This window comes from Parasteatoda tepidariorum, chromosome 2 (assembly GCF_043381705.1).
Source record: "Parasteatoda tepidariorum isolate YZ-2023 chromosome 2, CAS_Ptep_4.0, whole genome shotgun sequence".
NCBI classification, from domain to species: domain Eukaryota; kingdom Metazoa; phylum Arthropoda; class Arachnida; order Araneae; family Theridiidae; genus Parasteatoda; species Parasteatoda tepidariorum.
In genome coordinates, this window is record NC_092205.1 from 30,610,133 (window position 1) to 30,627,706 (window position 17,574).

Here is a 17,574-nt window from a genome sequence, read left to right on the forward strand (position 1 = left end):
TTGTTAACGCTTATAATGTGGCCTCATTCAATAAATAGTTGTGATTTAATTCCTTATTAAAAATAGTTCAAACTAACCTGCGATGAGATGAATCCTCCCGTAATTTTATAAACTTGTCGTTTCATTTTCTTGCTAAAAATTAATGACAGCCCAATCCACAACTAAAAAAGAATAAATGAAAACAAACTACCATAAATAAAACAAATTATTCAATACATACATAAATAAAGCTTAACCAGTAATCATCAATGTAAGCTTGCCATTTTTGTTGACATTAAATAATTTTTTAAAAATGCATGTTATTTGAATAATTTTATTTCACAAATACATATGTATTATCGAATTTCTTCCATGGTAGATTTAAATTTATCGTGAAGTTCAGTTTCAGCCGTTAATTTCTTGAAATAATTTTTAAATAATTTATTACTTATAAAAACAGATAATATCATGAACATTACATGGTCTGTAAAATTATTAATAATAAAAACAGGTCAAGTGATGTGACATTAAGCTATAAGCACATTTTTACCCCCCCCCCAAACTCATAAGAAATTTCACTTCATAAAAATTTCATTAATATAATACATACTATTAATAGATTTATTTACATGTTTTATATCAGTTTTGTCAAGAAAAAATTTTGAAAAATGTGTATTAGTTTATTATTATATTTATTTATAGCATATGAAGAAAGGAGCCGTGTCTAATTTGGATGTAAAAAGAGCAAAAACAAAAAATTACAGTTCAAATTTTTTAAGCTACCGTCATTCGGGGCTACTTTGTGCAGCGGGGGCTACTTTGTGCAAATTCGAATTTGGCATTTTTCAAGTGCTGCTATTCAGTATTATGTTTATTTCACTTCAAAAATGTGTGGAATTTGAAGATAGAAGTCTCTTCTATTACTACAAACATTTATTCGAATTTTAAAACAATCTCAGAGTGTGTTTCGTTCATCCAATGCCAACAACTTTCCGAGGACGTCGGATGTCGAAAAGTGTGCGTGGAAACTGTGAAATACAAAGACGTTGATAAAAAAATTGTCGTAAGTGCAAAATTTTTTATTTATATATTAATAAACAATTATATCATGTTAGCGTTAAAAAAATTTGAAAATTAATAACAAATAAATGGAAAATGAAAAAAAATGCATTTTGGGGCTACTTTGTGCAAAGTTTCATTCGTTTTTTTTTCGACAGAAAAATGGTCAGACGTTATAAAAAAATACCTGGAACGAGAAACTACCGTGATTACACTTTAGAAAAGCTGCAACAATGTTTGCAAGCAGTTGTTGGTGGTATGTCGATTGCAGAAGCTTCTCGGAAGTACAAAATCCACAGAAATACTATCTCTAATAAAATTCACAAGAAACACGTGAAACTTCCTGGTAAACTATTATTTTTCTTCTACAAAGATTTTTCTAATGACTTAATCAAACGACATAACACATAAAAATATATTTTATAGGACATCGGGTAATTTTGACAGAAACTGAAGAGCAAGTTCTGTCATGTTCATTCAAGGATGTTATGTTCAAATTTAACAATAATATAAATGTTAATGAATATGTGATAATTATTATTTTTAAAATTTCATCCATTTCAATGTTTAAAAATGTATATGGTTTTCTTTTGTTTAAACTCAAATGTTTTGAAATAAACATTCTTTTTAAGAAAATAATTCTTCAAAAAAATGGTTTCTTAACGCTAAAAATTATTTTCAAACTAATATCTTTACATATCTTGATGTTTTTGTCTTTAAAAATGTCAACAATTAACTTTTTTAACAATTTTATATCAATATTTTACTAAAAACATGATTATTAAACCGAATTCCTATCGCTGCGCAAAGTAGCCCCATTTGGGGGCTACTTTGTGCAAGGTATGTTTTGACTTATTATTCGTAAATATTACATACAAATAATGCCAATATTTATCAAATTCACTCGTCTGAGTCCAGTTATGAATATGATATCGATAAATTTTACTAAAGTTTGAATTAACATAGTTTTTTTACATGTCAAAGTTCAAAAACTGCGAAATCCTGCACAAAGTAGTCCCGAATGACGGTACTATTAAATAAAATAACAAATATTTACTATATAATAAAATAGTAAATAGGTTATGTTTTGCTTAATGACATCAAATAAAAAAATCCTACACTATTAGTGTCTTTTAAAATGGAGATGATCTCCAAACGCTACATCCAAGGTTAAACTACGTTATTATGTACTTATTTCTACATATAATTTTATGATAAATCTCTCGATGCATTTACCAACGTATTTATTTGGCGGGAAAATAGTTGCACGTATAGCTACCAAATTAAATAAGGTGGTAATGTCAATCCGAATTTATATATCTCGTCCCGAAATGATGTAAGTCTGCTATTCAAATTTTTATAGTGATTTTTTGTACAGGTAATTTATACTTACGCAAGATATAAAGCTAAGGATACTCAATACAAGCATAGTAGCTCTTAGCTCATCAGAAAACTCTCCAATGCCTTTTACATTTAAAGATAACATTCTTGCTAGAACAAAGACGACAGGTCCAAAAAGTCCAGTACACAACACCATCGTTGATGCCATCTTTAAAAGACAAAAATATTGTTAATAGAACAGTTATGTATGTATTACCTGACTTCAACAAGTTTATATAATATTTATAAACAGCGACCAATTTTAGAGTGATTCGTTCTTTTTCCAACATTAAGGTACAATCCCCTTACTTACTTTTTTGTACAATGTTTATTAAAACTTTAACACTGGAAAGATACCATTTTGACCCACTTTTATTCTTTTATTACTCTGTACTTCAAAAAATTACTTATTTGAAGTATTGAGTATTTCTGACTTCTCCTAATTTCTTCTTCTTCTATTGGCATGACAACCCTTTCTGGGTCATTGGCTTCCCAAGAACCTTCCTCCATTCTGCTCTTTTCTTTGCGAGTGTCTTCCAGTTAGTAATTCTTAGGATTTTGAAATCCTTTTTTACGCAGTCAAGCCATCTGATCTCAGACTTACCTTTAACTCTAGTTCCCATTGGTTTGTAATAGAAGATCTTAAATATCAAGTTGATGCAATTTTAAGTGTCGATTTAATTATTCATGTGTTAGCCTGATAGGAACGTATGTATAGAACCTTATACCTAGAATGACGGGACGGGCTAAAGTGACCCTTAAAGTATTTTGATTGGTACCCTATAACTTCACTTAAGTTCGGGTTAAAACACCTTTTAAAGGGTATAAAGTATCTCAGTTTCATTAAAACACAAGAGTATTTCAACACATCCTCAATTATAATTCAGAGAAAAAAATAAACTGAGTTATCTGAGAAACTAATGTAGAAATGTAATTGAAAAGTCAGTGCTCCATTTAATCAAGTATTCTCGTTAATCAAATCAAATGTGATACAATGGAATTTTAATGACGAAGTCTCTAATATGTTTCTTTCTTTCAGTCTTTCCAATGTTAATAAGAAACGACGCATTCAGGTATTATTTTGGGCAACAAGTTATTGTAATAAGTTGTGTAATATTTCGAAGCTAATTTTACATTATTTCTTATCGAAAATATAAATGCTTACTTTTTTATGTTATAAAATTAGAAGATAATAGTCTTAAATGAAAAAAATAATTCGTTAATGTGTTGTTAACATATTATCTTGTTAAATGACTTGACGTGCTATGATATTACATAAATAAACAAATGCAGTTGTCTGAACATATGCCAAATTACGTGACTCCATTTTAGAATTAAAAAAATATATATACATAACTGGAGAATAATGTAATATTTTCTAATTTTCTATTTCTTAATAATTTTATTGATTGAACAGGTATAAAATTCCACTAAGGCTAACAGAAACTTCCTTTCGGGCTTTCCCTAAATTGTCTTTTAGTAGCTCTTGAAAAAATTTAGTCATTAGTTATGAGGCCAAATATTTCGTAAACATTAACTAAAATATATAAAAGAGCAACTATTTATTACTCATTCATACAGGTTTTGAGTTCGTAACTATGTTTTATGAGTAGTTATCAATTAAAGCTACATAACAGAAAACTCATTAAATCGATTTTAATTTTGACATTTTATAATTTTATTTACATTTAAAAAGATAATCTTTATATTTTTCAATGAGGCACATTAAGGGATGAAACGTTTATAAATTACTGAACATCTTCATAACTTTCGCCTACTTTAATAGATACAGGAAATGAAAAGTTATATAAATCGTCGAAACAATAGCTAATGCGTGGAATTTCCTAGAACTGTCGCATGAGAGAATAGAATATTTATCTTCAATTACGCCTTTTTAATTTTCCAAGAATTATTTCAAAAATAACTTATATAGTGCGTCATTATTGAGGAGATATATTTAGGTTATTTTTATACTAAATCAAACATTGTTTTGATGAAGAGAATAATTTCGTGCACAGCTTTACTTAAAACGCAACTTAAAAACAAGTATCGCTTTCGTTCATTGTTTCATTTCGTGTATTCTTTAATGTTATATAAGAAGCATTTTTATGTTATGTAACAAGGTTTATAAATAAACTGGATAAGATTTTGCAAGTGCATTTTAAGTTCAAGAAAAAAAATACGTAAAAAATTATTTGACTGTTTTGAGTTATAAATTACTTAAAGCTGTAGTTTTCACTCCAAATATTACGCGAATTTTATTCAGTTAGCGATAGATAAGAACAATAATGCTGTATTTATAACATATATTCAGTGGTTCATATATTCAGCGCAGTTGGTTTGTCGTCGGCCTTCTGAGCCCAAGTCTGCGGGTTCGATCCCCGGCCCAGACACCGGATTTTCGGGATGCAGAAAGTCGTCAGCGGCCATGTCGTATGATTATGCGGCATGTAAAAGATTCCTGGAGCGCCTTATTGGCTCTTAACATTTCCGGCAAAATTGAATTCCTAGTTCACTTTAGCATCGAAATAGAGTCTCGGTGCTGCCATCTAGTGTGGCAGAAACTAGACGTCCAAATTAACATGACCAACAGTTTCTCACCCATTGTGGTGGTCCTGAAAGAGTGGATACCACCTCTGGATTACGCACTAGGTCTGTTCATCGGCAAGACCGATTGTGCAGCTCATTGGAAATAAAGAAAAAAAATAACATACGTATATTCAAATGCCTACAATAAGAGATGTAGTGCCAATTTTCGCACTACTTATAACACATGGTTGTGTTTATTTCAGAACTATTTTAACTTACAGCATTAATAAGTTAACAACATATTTTAGTTAAGAGGAAAAACTAATGCTAAAGTTTTTTAAAACAATTTCCTTCTTCCTTTTTTGTTAGTAATTTTTTTTTAATGAGCTGAGAAATTTTTTTTTCGAAACAGCCACAATTTAAAATTTACCGTATTTCTGGATCTTATGGAAACACCAAAAAGCTTAGTAATTTTTACCGGAGCACTTTGGTAAAATTGACAATAAAATATGGTTTTGTAATACGTGATAAAATTTGATATACGAAGTAAAATTTGGAAATTTTATCACGATACTTTAGAGCATGGCATAAAACCCATTTTTCTCGATTAAATTTATTTTTCAGTTTTGTATCTGTTGCTAAATGAGTGGCAATAGGAACTGTTTCGAAAACCAGAACTTCTGGTATACCGTTACCATATGAATGGAAAAATTACCAAATAAATGGTTTAAATATCGTATATTTTGATTTTATTTACCAGAATCATGGTTTTTTTTTAATCAGAAATTTTACTACCATACAGTACGGTTATTTTATCATAATTGTTTTCGCCGTGTGCATCTCGTTGTGCTTTAAAAATTGCTGGAAAAGCATATGTAATTTAAATTGCAATAATGAGTAATGCAAAACCAATAAAAGAAAAATTCGTTTCTCAATGGTTTTTAGGATGGTGTACTAAACCCCGAAGCCCAAATTTCAGCACTCTAGGACAAACTGTTCTAGTGTGATTCTAAATTCACACAAATTGATCCCAGTTACTTTTTCTTTTAATTTTATAGATAGTTAACTTGATCGAATTTGTTCACTATACAAATGAAACGTGTCTTTACATTTTTGTTTTCAGTAGTTTATAAAGTTATTTGTTAAAAATCGGAAAGAAACTTTGAAGCTACACTGAGTAAAAAATAGTGAAAATTGCGTTCTGTAGTTCTGCTTTCTTTTAGACAAAAGATAATTTTTCACCTTTAATTAAAAAAGCTTGCTTTAGAAAAAGGGGAGCGCATTTTATGCCTTCAAGCTCCTTTTCTTTTTCTTTTTTTCCTTTTCATTTTTTTTTCTCTTAAATTTCACAATTTTTTCTATTCCTATACCCATGAAAATAAAACTTTTTATGTGGATTTTGTTCACATGATTAGGATTCAATTATACCGGCTAGACGACTATTCAGCATGTCTAACTCACATAAAGTTCATTATTTTTTCGCAGCGTTATGTTTTTTAACCATTTCTTTAAAAGCAGAATAGGGTAAAATAGAAAAATTAATCAATTTTGTCTTTTCAAAGTATTTATAGTTTATTTAACTTTTCGTAGGAAAATTTTATTTTATATTGTATGATAAATTTTCAGCGATTTCTGATTCATAAATATAGATTGCATTGCTCACAGTTAAATGTTATAAGTTCTATGAAATAAAAGATATTGAAAAAAAATATTTATTGCATTAAATAAAGGATACTCACTTCATACAATAAATGTTTATAGTTTGAAATAAATGATAGTCTTTATTTTATTTTCTTGGGGAACACCCATTCGTTTAATAAGTGAACAATTGTATTAAGTGATATAAGCTGAATTTGAAAATATTTTTTAATCAACTATAAACAATTTTTTATAATTAAAACATAAATAAAATTAATCTTCAGTTCATCACGTTTTGCTAGCATTTAATTAAAAACCTATCCCATTTATTATTTTCGCAGATGCAATATGTTTTCTCTTACTTATTTTAAAAACACAAATAAACATTCATTTCTTAAATAAAAATAAGGCAAAAGTTGGTTAATTCCATCAAAAAGTTCCCCACGAAGGATAGTTTATCCCCATGCTTGATTCAGGAGTGCCTTTGTCTCCTGGGTTCAGTCCAAAATTAAAAGACAGCAGAGATGAACATTGATAGTCGTAAACTCAGAATCGGGGCAGCTGTTCAACGCCAGTTCTGTTCAACACGTAATAATAAAATTATCACAAGTTGAACAGGAACTTATAAAACGAGTACACTGTAAAAAATTCCGGAGCAAATTACGAAGTACCCCCCCCCCCTCCTTTGAGTGCATCATCTATAAAATCCATTTTATCGTAAAATCCATTTTTACCATAAAATATTATGCCGTAATTTTTGCAGTAATGTTGATTTAATTTAGAGTCATTCAATGATTTTACAAGGATTTTTGTAGTAAAAATTACGCTGTATCAGATTTTTTGTTCCGTTACATATTCCAGTAAAAATGTTTTTTTTCTAATGGCAGGCACTGAATTTTAATCTTCGCCTATGAAGATGCCGGAATTGTTACTCATTTAGCGTTACCCAGTGGACACCTGTGAATCAAAGTCACGGAGGCGAGCAACGTTGCCCACGCCACACTGCCACAAAACCCACTTATAGGGTGGGCCACATTCACACATCACACACACACAACAGCACAAAGAGAGAGAGAAGCATCCATGCCCAGAGTGGGATTCGATCCCGCCACCAATGACTTAATAGTCAGGCGCGCTAACCGCTCGGCCACCTGGCCGGCTGTAAAAATGTATTTAAGATAAATTAGATCTTTTTTAAAAAAAAGAGCCTCATGCAAATATGTTCGCAAAATATTATATTCATTGAAAGGAAATTCGTATAAAAATTTCATAATCCCATATCTATATTAAGTACCAGCATTATAAATGCTGGTGCATCCGGAACTTTTTACTGTGCAATTCAGTATAACTTTCGCAACAATTTTTATTTCACTAGATAAATAATAAAAATTATTATGTATTATTATTATTTATATAATTTTATAATACGTGTCAAATGTCCCAAGCTATCTGAATTATCCAAGTATGTTAGTGATAAAAATCGAAAGATAGCTTACCATTTCTGTTCTCAATCCGTATTCTGCTGCAAATAACATAACAATTGGGCCTGTTGGGACCATGCCGTATAAAAATCCAAAGTCTGCCAAATCTTCAACATCAGATGCTCCGGCACATAACATAGAAACGCAACTTCTGATTATTAATGGAGATACGATCCTATTTTTATAAAATTAAGAAATCACATAATTTAAAAAGTAATAATTGTTGTCATCAAAATGATATTAATTGTTAACTTAGTTAACTTCAAAATGATATATTTCTATACATCTTCCTTACTACTTCTTAAATCTTATGCAAATAGATAGCGTTACGACTTTAATTTACCGTATAAATCGGTGTATAAAAAAAATTATGAACATTAATTTCGAAATTATGGAGAGAAAAAAAATTATGAACAACTTTGCACTGTTCTATATAAATAGCGTAGTAAACATGAATTGATACTATTTATTAAAATTATTTTTAATGAATAAATTTACATTGTCCTGCGTATGTATTAGTCTTGCAGATCTCACGCGAGTAAGATAATTTAAGTGATGTATATCTATGTATATGTAAATATAGACATAAAAATCACAGTATCTTGAAAAATAAGGTGCAACCTTAACACGGTGTTGAGCCAAAGATTTTGAACCATATTATAGTGTGAGCTAATCTTTTTTATATTTATGAACCTTTTTGTACTTTTGCACTGTAATATGATAACTTCAATGGTACCATGGTCCAATTTAACGCTTTACTCATGTATCAAAAAAATTTCCTATACATTCAGGCTTAAAATACTAAAATTATCGTTCTAACCTTGAAAAGCTTTTTATGAGAGTGTTCAGCAATTTCCATAAAATTTTAGAATTTTCGTTCTAATTCCAGTCCATCCAATTAACCATCCATCCAGTTTACGTCAAAGAGCATTTTTTACTATTACGGTTTTGAAACCGCTTACAACTGGTATGATTTAAAAAAAAACAATAAATTAGAAACTATACTGTTTTTTAAACCATTTACAACTAGCATGGTTTCAAAATCATGAAAAGAAATTTAGTTGTGGTTGAGTTGTGTTTTATTAAAGGAACCGTAGAATGTGATTTAATTAGTTTATCTGGTTTATACACCTATCGTAAGAGATGGGAAAGACTAGGCTTTTTGCGTTAAGTATCGTATTCCAATAGTCCAGGGTTACTAATTAGGGAGTGCAAAACAATGGAAACTCTTCATGAGTTAAAGGGAACGGAAGATATAGTGTGGGGTCAAAGATGGGACTCGAAACCCAGTTCTGTCGCTCATGAAATTTGCAGTTTAGCCCTCTCTGCTCTAATATGTACCCAGTTTAAAGGAACTAAATGGTTTACATACGTGGGCCTAGATGGTGCAATAAAATTCCAATTGATTATAGTATTAGTTGATGACAGTATTAAGAGAGAGTAGTTTATAAACAATTTTTCTCACTGTTGAATGCCATCTTATTATAGTTATTTGATTATTTTGATTGACTTTGGTGAAATAACATTTAAATGAATTATCATTTACTATTTTTTCCAAGAAATTTCTATTAGTACACTTGTGTTAAAAATTTTACTAGGTTTTCTTCTGAACTTTACGAAAATAGTTATTTTAGTTTAGTTTAAAGTCGTTTTAGTTGAAATTCGGAGAGATAACGTAATAGTTTTAGTTGAGTCTTTCGAATGAATAAAAAGATTGATCTATTAGAAAAAAATATAGGTATTGTGTAAAACGTTGTAAAAAAAGTAAACAATTCATTTTATTCATTGTAGTCGATTGAATATTACTAAGCGCTTTAAAATTCCTCACGCTTAAGGTGGTTAGCAGAAAAAAATATGAGATGTACGCCATATTTTTATTGCTGGTAAATTTTCATACAAATTACATAAATATAGTAAAACAATATACAAAAAAGAAATGTAGTGTTAAAATGCCACGTTATTTAAATCATGAGTCTCTTGAACAAAGCAATATCGTTGTTTTTGATTTACAAAATTAAAATTTTTCATGCTATGTCAACAATGTTATCACGTAAAATTCAGATAGGTAAGAAAACATTTTTTCTAAATAAGTAATAAAACTTCCAACTTACATTTTAGTAATCAATAAAACCGATGGTATTAGGAGGCCTTCTTTTTTCGAATATTTTGATTCACCAGTTCTAGCTACAGAAAATCCTAGTAGAAATAAAACTGCTCCAGAAAAAGCTGACGACAATATCTAAACGGAAAACGATACAAAAAAAAAATAGCTGAAGAATATTTTAAAATTACGTTATTAAAATATTGATGCAAACTGATCCATAATATTATTCATATTCTTATACCCACTAAATAAGATGTTACGTTGTATAGCATTATTATGCAAATTAGTGATTCGTAAATTTTTCGTAATATTTTTATAAGCTTTCTGGCTTTTATTGCGCATACACGAGAAAAAAATTTTGGTGAAATTACCGTACTGTCTGGTATTGACAATTCCATTAAAAAAAAAAGAAAGAAAAAACATAATTCTGGTAATAAAATCCAACAAATTCAACGGTATTTAAATTATTTTGGTAATTTTTCAGTTCATGTGGTAACGGTGTACCGGAAATTCTGCTTCAAAATCATAGTTCTTATTGCTACACAGTTAGTAAAAAAAAAAACTCGAAAGTAAATTTAACCGATTTAATGATTTTCTATTCCATGCTCTGAAGTAGGATAAAATGACCAGATTTGACTTCACATACCAAATTTTAACGCAGATTTTAAAACCAAATTCTATTGTTAATTTTTCCAAAATCATCATCCTTCGCTTCGTTAAAAATTATCCTTCTTTTCGGTGGTAACATAAAGCCAGAAACACGGCAAATTTTACAAATTTTTGATAGTTTTGACCATTTTTTCTTAGTGTATGGCTAAACATTTTAGAGTTTGTTGAGGCAAAATATTGTTAAAATGTACTATAGCTTTATTATGATACTAAGCTCAACAATATAACTGCTGTTTAATTTGTTTACGAGTTACAATGATTCTATCTAAATGGAAACATAGTACCGTTTAGTATATAATTGATGCTCCAGAAAATTCGCATGGTTCCAGTTACCCGCATTATGATTCAAATTTCAAACAGTTTTCTGAAAATGCTGTAAAGTTGTTGCAAATTTGAGTGATAGTATCGTTCAAAGTAACGATATTATGGATAAAGTGTGCACAAATTCAGAAATTTAAGTCATAAAATTGCTTACCTGCAGTATGCCAAAAAGTACACTTGGCAACCCACCATGAAATAAAAAATTGCCAAAAACACCAAGGAGTGTGACAAAGACTATAGGATTCTTGATAATGTTCCAAGATACATTGCTCACTGTTTTTAGAACAGTTCCACCCATATGTCCCTTAGGATCTTCAATAGCAGCGTTCTTATTCTTTTGAGCTTCCATCAAAATAAATCCCATGGGATTTAAGAAAAGAAGAGAGGTGGGAGCGATGAGATACATATATCCCGGATATAGTGGCCGCTTGCTACCATATAGTGATGCAACTAAAAAAAATTAAAATACAATTTCTTAGATATATTTAAAAAAAGAGAACAATAGTATAAGAAAAGTATTGAACAGTTCCAGAAAATGAGTGCCGATTCTGAAAGAAACAAACCGGATATTCTTTCAAAATTGTTTTTATAACACCTGAACGTTATTTGGAAGTTGATTATAAGTTAAAATAAAATACAATTTTTACCTTTTTACATCGTGATAGACTTTCGACGATAAATGGCTTTGGTGCATTAACTGAATTGCCGCACTTTTCAGTTTTAATGTATGTTCCTTATATCAAAGTTATTCCACAACCTTTCCATATCTTTCATGCGACTTGAAACATTTTTCCTTCCTTTAACTCCCAGGCTTTTCCGTGTGAGTTTTTATTTCCATCAAAGAGTTTAAGTATTTCCCACTGAGAAAGGTTTGTATTGTAATCATTGAAACAGTTAGAAATCTATGTAAAAAAGGCATTGTGAATGCAGTGGATGTGATACATCCTAAGCGAGCAGTAACAACTTTTGTACAGCTGTGAAAGACTTTTCCATTTCAGTACTTCTGGATATTTCAGTTCAATTTTTTGTTCTGTTTTACTACTTGTACATTTTCCTACATCCTCAAAACAAACTGTAACGTAAAACAAATTGTGAGAAAAATCACTTAAAATTGCAATAACTATCGAACAAATCGAAATTTCGATAAAAACCCGTGATAATTCATAAACAAAGATGGATTTTTCATCACTTCAAATTTCAACTTTGTAGCTGTATTTATGTGGCCTGCAGAGTGGCCCACATGATATTTTTCGATACAAATCTAACTGTTAATAATTCTCGAATTAATAATCGAATGTTAATTTTTTTATTTTTTCATTTTCCTTATACATTTTCGACACACCTTCGTAATATTAAGTTTATGAGTCTTATAGCTTTTGCGCATCAAAACAGACTGTAACGAAAAGTTGAGCACCAAAAACATTGGCGGCCCTTACAATTTTTTAATACAGAGATATTCATTGTTTTTTTTAATTTCAGCTTAAATAATGAATGGATTTCAATTTTTTAGCTAGTAAAACATATTTTAGAACATATTGAATTCCAATAAACTTTGTACATGTACTATCCATTTGTAGATTTGTAGCTAAGAAAAAAACACGTAACGCAAATATGATCCTTACCTATAGGATAAGCAAGACCAAAATCGTTCCCTTGTGTGCAGAAGATGCCATAAATACCAGCATAGGACAAGTTAGTTGGTCTCTGCACAGATGCTGTAACAACAGCTACTAGTAAGAAAACTACGATTTTACCGAGGAGGATCCCCAGAATGAAAAGCCAGTTGACATGGTAGAAATTGATGGTTACTAAGTTCAGGAAGATTAGAGGAGGCAATGAAAAATAAGTTGTGAAGTCGTTCAGACCTTTGATGTCTGTCGCTGAAATGAGGTTGCATCGTCCGGCTAGAAAACTGAAATGAAAAAGAACTAAATTCAATTCTGCGGTTGATTTAGTGATTGAGTCAATTTCTACCTGCCGCAATGCACTCTTATGCTATGCTATGAAAATTTCGAATAAATTTTTAAGTAATCTTTTGAAGCAGGTTCTTAAATATCGATGTAACTGATATTTAGATGTCATCGATGTCCTCGAATATTGTTCGCTTCAGCACATTTTTATGTTTTAGAACTAAAACGAAAGGAAATCAGAGTATAAAGAATGCTTAATTTTTCCAACCTCGTGCTGGATCAAAACGGGCTTCCCGGCATTGCATGTTAAAGAATGTAACGCATTTTCTAAGGGAAACTTGATCTTACACTGAGAATATTTTTTTAACACCTAGAAATAACTTCTGTACAGAAGGTTAACTGAGTGTAAATAATAACAGCTCTCTAAATCTAGAATGTCTTCAGTGAACAGGATTGGTATTTTAGAAACTTTTATTAATGTTAAAGTATTTATATGTGCACGTAATTTTACTATACTGTATTTTTTAAATTCTAATAAGTCATGAGTCGTAAGTATCATCTGCAGGCAATTATTTATTTTGTTTACAAAGCTGAAAAATTTGCTCTAGGAAACAGAGTCTGAGAGAGTCGAAGACTTCAAGGAAATTGACTCAGAATACACTCAGAAAAGAGTCTAGGAAAAGTTGTAGCCGAAAATTTTATTACTGAGCACAGAAACTCATTATATCATTAAGATTGCTTCAAAACTTATTAAATGGGTTTACATAAATTTACATAATATTGTTTGGAGTTAATACCAAAACTGAAAACTTTAACTTCACTTAGTGAAATAAATCCCATCGGGAATTTCACCGCTGAAAGTATATATATGAGTCTAGAACAGAGAAATAAACCTTTAAAGCCTGTTTTATTCACTCAATGCTCAAGGTTTAGTTACAAAACCTAGCGCCTTCTTAAGATTGCATAAACTGCACCCCTCTCGGCTACTTCGTTTTTTTTTTATTGTTATTTTGTTATTCATTTATTGCGTTTTTCAATTCTATTCGTTGATAATATTTCTCTTTGTTTTATCCTCATTTGCTTCAAACATATTTTGGGCATTCACGTTATTTTACTTATGACAAGCATTTAAGCACACTTGACTGGCATTTGAATGCAGTGAAGTTCAGTGTCTCGATTACTATGGTCGGCAATGTCATTGTGCATCACTAGGGTTTTTCTATTTATAGAGGGGCTACTCGTGCACATTTGAATCGGTAATTCCATATTTCTATAAATTTCTAAATTTCATGTTAATTTTAAATTTGATAAGGATAACTGTTAAAAATTTAATTCAAACAGATACTGGAATAGCTATTTTACTCGTAGTTTATTAACTTGAACTCGCCTACGGTTCTCTAAGCTTGCCTATTGGGTTGCCAAATCAGTATTACACTACAACAGCCTATTTGAATGCAATTTTAGGCTTAATTATTATAAAACATAAAACTAACATAAAATTAACCTAATTTAGATAGAAAAAATCACTGGTACAAATGCACGCGAAACAGCCAGTTCATAATAGAGAAGCACCTCCAGCTGCACACGGTGACCGCTCGGACCACGGTCATAAGGATTCAAGAATTGAATCCTTATGATGGGCTGTATTTTCCTTCCATATATGAATGATGAGGTAAGACAGATATAAAATGATGTCAGTTTCCTAAATCAAATTAATTTTTCTTCAGCTTCTTGAAAGCATTTTTTGAGATTCTATACAATTTCGCTAGGAAAATAGAATCGAAAGAAGAATACATATTTACTTTAAATGATTATGTGAATTGTAGTTTCTTTTACAATTTTTAACTTTCTTTCTTTTCTTTTAAAATTCTTTTACAATAACAGACAATAGGATCTATTCACCTACCCACAAAATACGATAGCAAATACTTCAAATAGAGTTGGTAACAGACGATCGAAATCTATATCGTCTGGTGAGTTAACACTAAGTGTGAGATTCACATCTTTTGGCACAATCTGAAACATTAATAAAAGGTATTTTCAAATTAGATTTTTTCAACATACACATATTTTCCTTTCAAAAGTACTGTTACCCAAATATAAAATATATCAGTACTTTTATAGGATTTAAATCCTGAACAACATGCCTATTAAAGTACTAATAGTATTGAATTAACGCATTTTTTATTCAATCAGAAAATTATTAAATTTTCTAAAAATTCTATTAATACCTATAATAAGGAATTACAAAATTCTGTTAATTAACATATATGTGTTCTTTCTTTAAAAATTACCGTCATCTAATAATAAAATCAGTACTTTTAAAAAGTCTTAACTGATTACTGGAATTTAGAAAATATTTTGGGAATAAATTTTAGCACTGTTAGCAAATATTCGAATTCAAAAATATTTACTTAATACAACTCATAATGTTTACGTCATTTAATGATTTCATGTGACTTTAAACAAGAGAAAACATAAAATAAAAATTCTTTCACATTTTACAAGCTTTGTGAGTTAATAATGATTAAATTTCTTTCTGCAAAATGATTTGGTCATCTCTTGAAAATAACCTTAAATACTTTTGACTGTTTGGAAAAGTTGAGTTTAAACAGTATGAAGTAAAACTCCAAAGTATGAAGTAACAGTACAAAGTATGAAGAACAGTATGAAGTAAAACTCCAAAAATAATTAGTTATTAATTACCTTCTTTAAAAGCATACTTATATTCGAAAAATATTTATGAATTAATCTCAAAAGTTGCTGCTCGATCTAAATTTTATAAGGAAAAAAATAAATATGTGTGATACACATGTTGGTGAGATTTCAGAAGATTATGTTCTAAAATAATTCTCTGAAACACTATGAGAAATTTTTGATGTTGAAATACAAGCAAAGTGTCAACATTTGATCAATGAAAAACAAATAGTTAATTTTTTATTTTTTCCCCACCAGATATTGCGTAATAGAGTCATTCGTATTCACCTGACCTTGTCAACTGAGATTTGCAAAATTTTAATGGCGAAAATATTCATTTTGTGGAAGAAATGTCAACTGTTCTAACTTCTTTGTTTCACGTAAAACATGTTAATTTCTATGCATCGAAGAAACCAAAAATGTATAAGATTTCAAGAGACGATTCAGGCAATTATGAAAATTACAGAATAGCTTAAAACATGTTGTATTTAATTATTTTTCAATTATCAGGTGGTTATATATTTTCATTTTAAGCCATTTGCTTCTAGAAAAATAAAAAGTTCAAGTGGCCATTTAAATCACACAGTTTATAAAGTATGTTTTCTTTTTAAATTAAACAGATTCACATGATTAAAATATACTTATGAACAAAACTTTATAAATATATGTTTATGAAAGTTAATACATATAATAAAAGAAAATTTGGCACAGAAAAAACATTATGCTGCAAAAACTTTGTTATATGAAGTCAATTAATAAAATTATTTTTTTAAAATGACTTAAGCTGTTGCATTGATTGTCCTTTTTTATTTCTATAGATACAGATGCATGCAATAATAATATTATTACAATTCCAATGTCTGTTTAGATTTATACAATAAAAAATTTCGGATCAAATTACGTTAAAAGTACCAGCACTTTGGGTGAATCATAGATAAAATAAAATTCGCTGTAGAATACATTTTTATGGTAAATATTATACCGTAAATTTTATAGTAATATTTATTTAATTAGAGTGATTCAGTGATTTTATGATAATTATTCCTGTAAGTATTACGGTATGTCTGATTTTTTGCTCCGTAGCAAGTTCCGATAAAAATGGATTTTATGGTAAAAAGTATCGGCACCCCGAGTTCCGATAACCGTAATTTGATCCGGAATTTCTTACAGTGTAGTTATTACATATCCGTGTAAATTATGTAATAATTTTACTCACCTTGCACCATTGTAGTGAATCTATAGCAGGCGGTATTTGGTATATTGACCCAATCTGGGTCACTTGAGAAAACATGAATTATGTGAAGCTGAAAAAAAAATATACTCATTAAATTCATCAGATAAAACCATATTCGATAGGAAGAAATTTTTAACCAAAGTCAGATGAGAAGAAAAATTTATTTTAAAATTCATTATATGAACCCTTAACAAAATATCTTATTCCTGAAGTAGTTTAAATCTAAACGCGTTAACTTATTTTTGTGCATGCTACAAGGTGTGACTAGTATTTATCCAGGGTGATATCATAATTCATGAATATCTTATGTGAATCACACACCTATTTAGAAAAATAAGTCCTCCTTAGAGATGCTTTTTCATTCTGGCTCTCTAAATGATTTCGATAACCTTAAGCTGTGTTAATTCGTCAAATCGATTGGTTTCGGGGTAGTGATGATGGATTATTCGCCATAATTTTCGAACAAATCTCTTGCAGAATTTTTGCTTATGAAACTGAAAAATTTGAGAAAGGACCAAGGTTTAAAGATGTTGAAGAAATTAAGAACTTTAGAACTGTAAAGCATTTTGAGAA

The 17,574-nt window shown here is 29.7% G+C and overlaps 1 protein-coding gene across 2 annotated transcripts in view; it reads right to left on the minus strand.

Moving 5' to 3' along the window:
• The window catches only part of LOC107454969 (lysosomal cholesterol signaling protein-like), a 67,433-nt gene that overhangs the window by 14,248 nt on the left and 35,611 nt on the right, over nucleotides 1–17,574 (minus strand). For both annotated transcript variants that reach the window (XM_016072342.4, XM_016072345.3), the window contains exons 2-9: nucleotides 16,984–17,071; nucleotides 14,977–15,086; nucleotides 12,783–13,072; nucleotides 11,315–11,610; nucleotides 10,178–10,305; nucleotides 8,082–8,241; nucleotides 2,432–2,587; nucleotides 78–161 (exon numbers count right to left, since the gene is read on the minus strand). In XM_016072342.4, coding sequence (XP_015927828.1) covers nucleotides 78–161; nucleotides 2,432–2,587; nucleotides 8,082–8,241; nucleotides 10,178–10,305; nucleotides 11,315–11,610; nucleotides 12,783–13,072; nucleotides 14,977–15,086; nucleotides 16,984–17,058 — 1,299 coding nt within the window. In that variant the 5' untranslated portion in view covers nucleotides 17,059–17,071. The remainder of the gene's footprint in view (nucleotides 1–77; nucleotides 162–2,431; nucleotides 2,588–8,081; nucleotides 8,242–10,177; nucleotides 10,306–11,314; nucleotides 11,611–12,782; nucleotides 13,073–14,976; nucleotides 15,087–16,983; nucleotides 17,072–17,574) is intronic.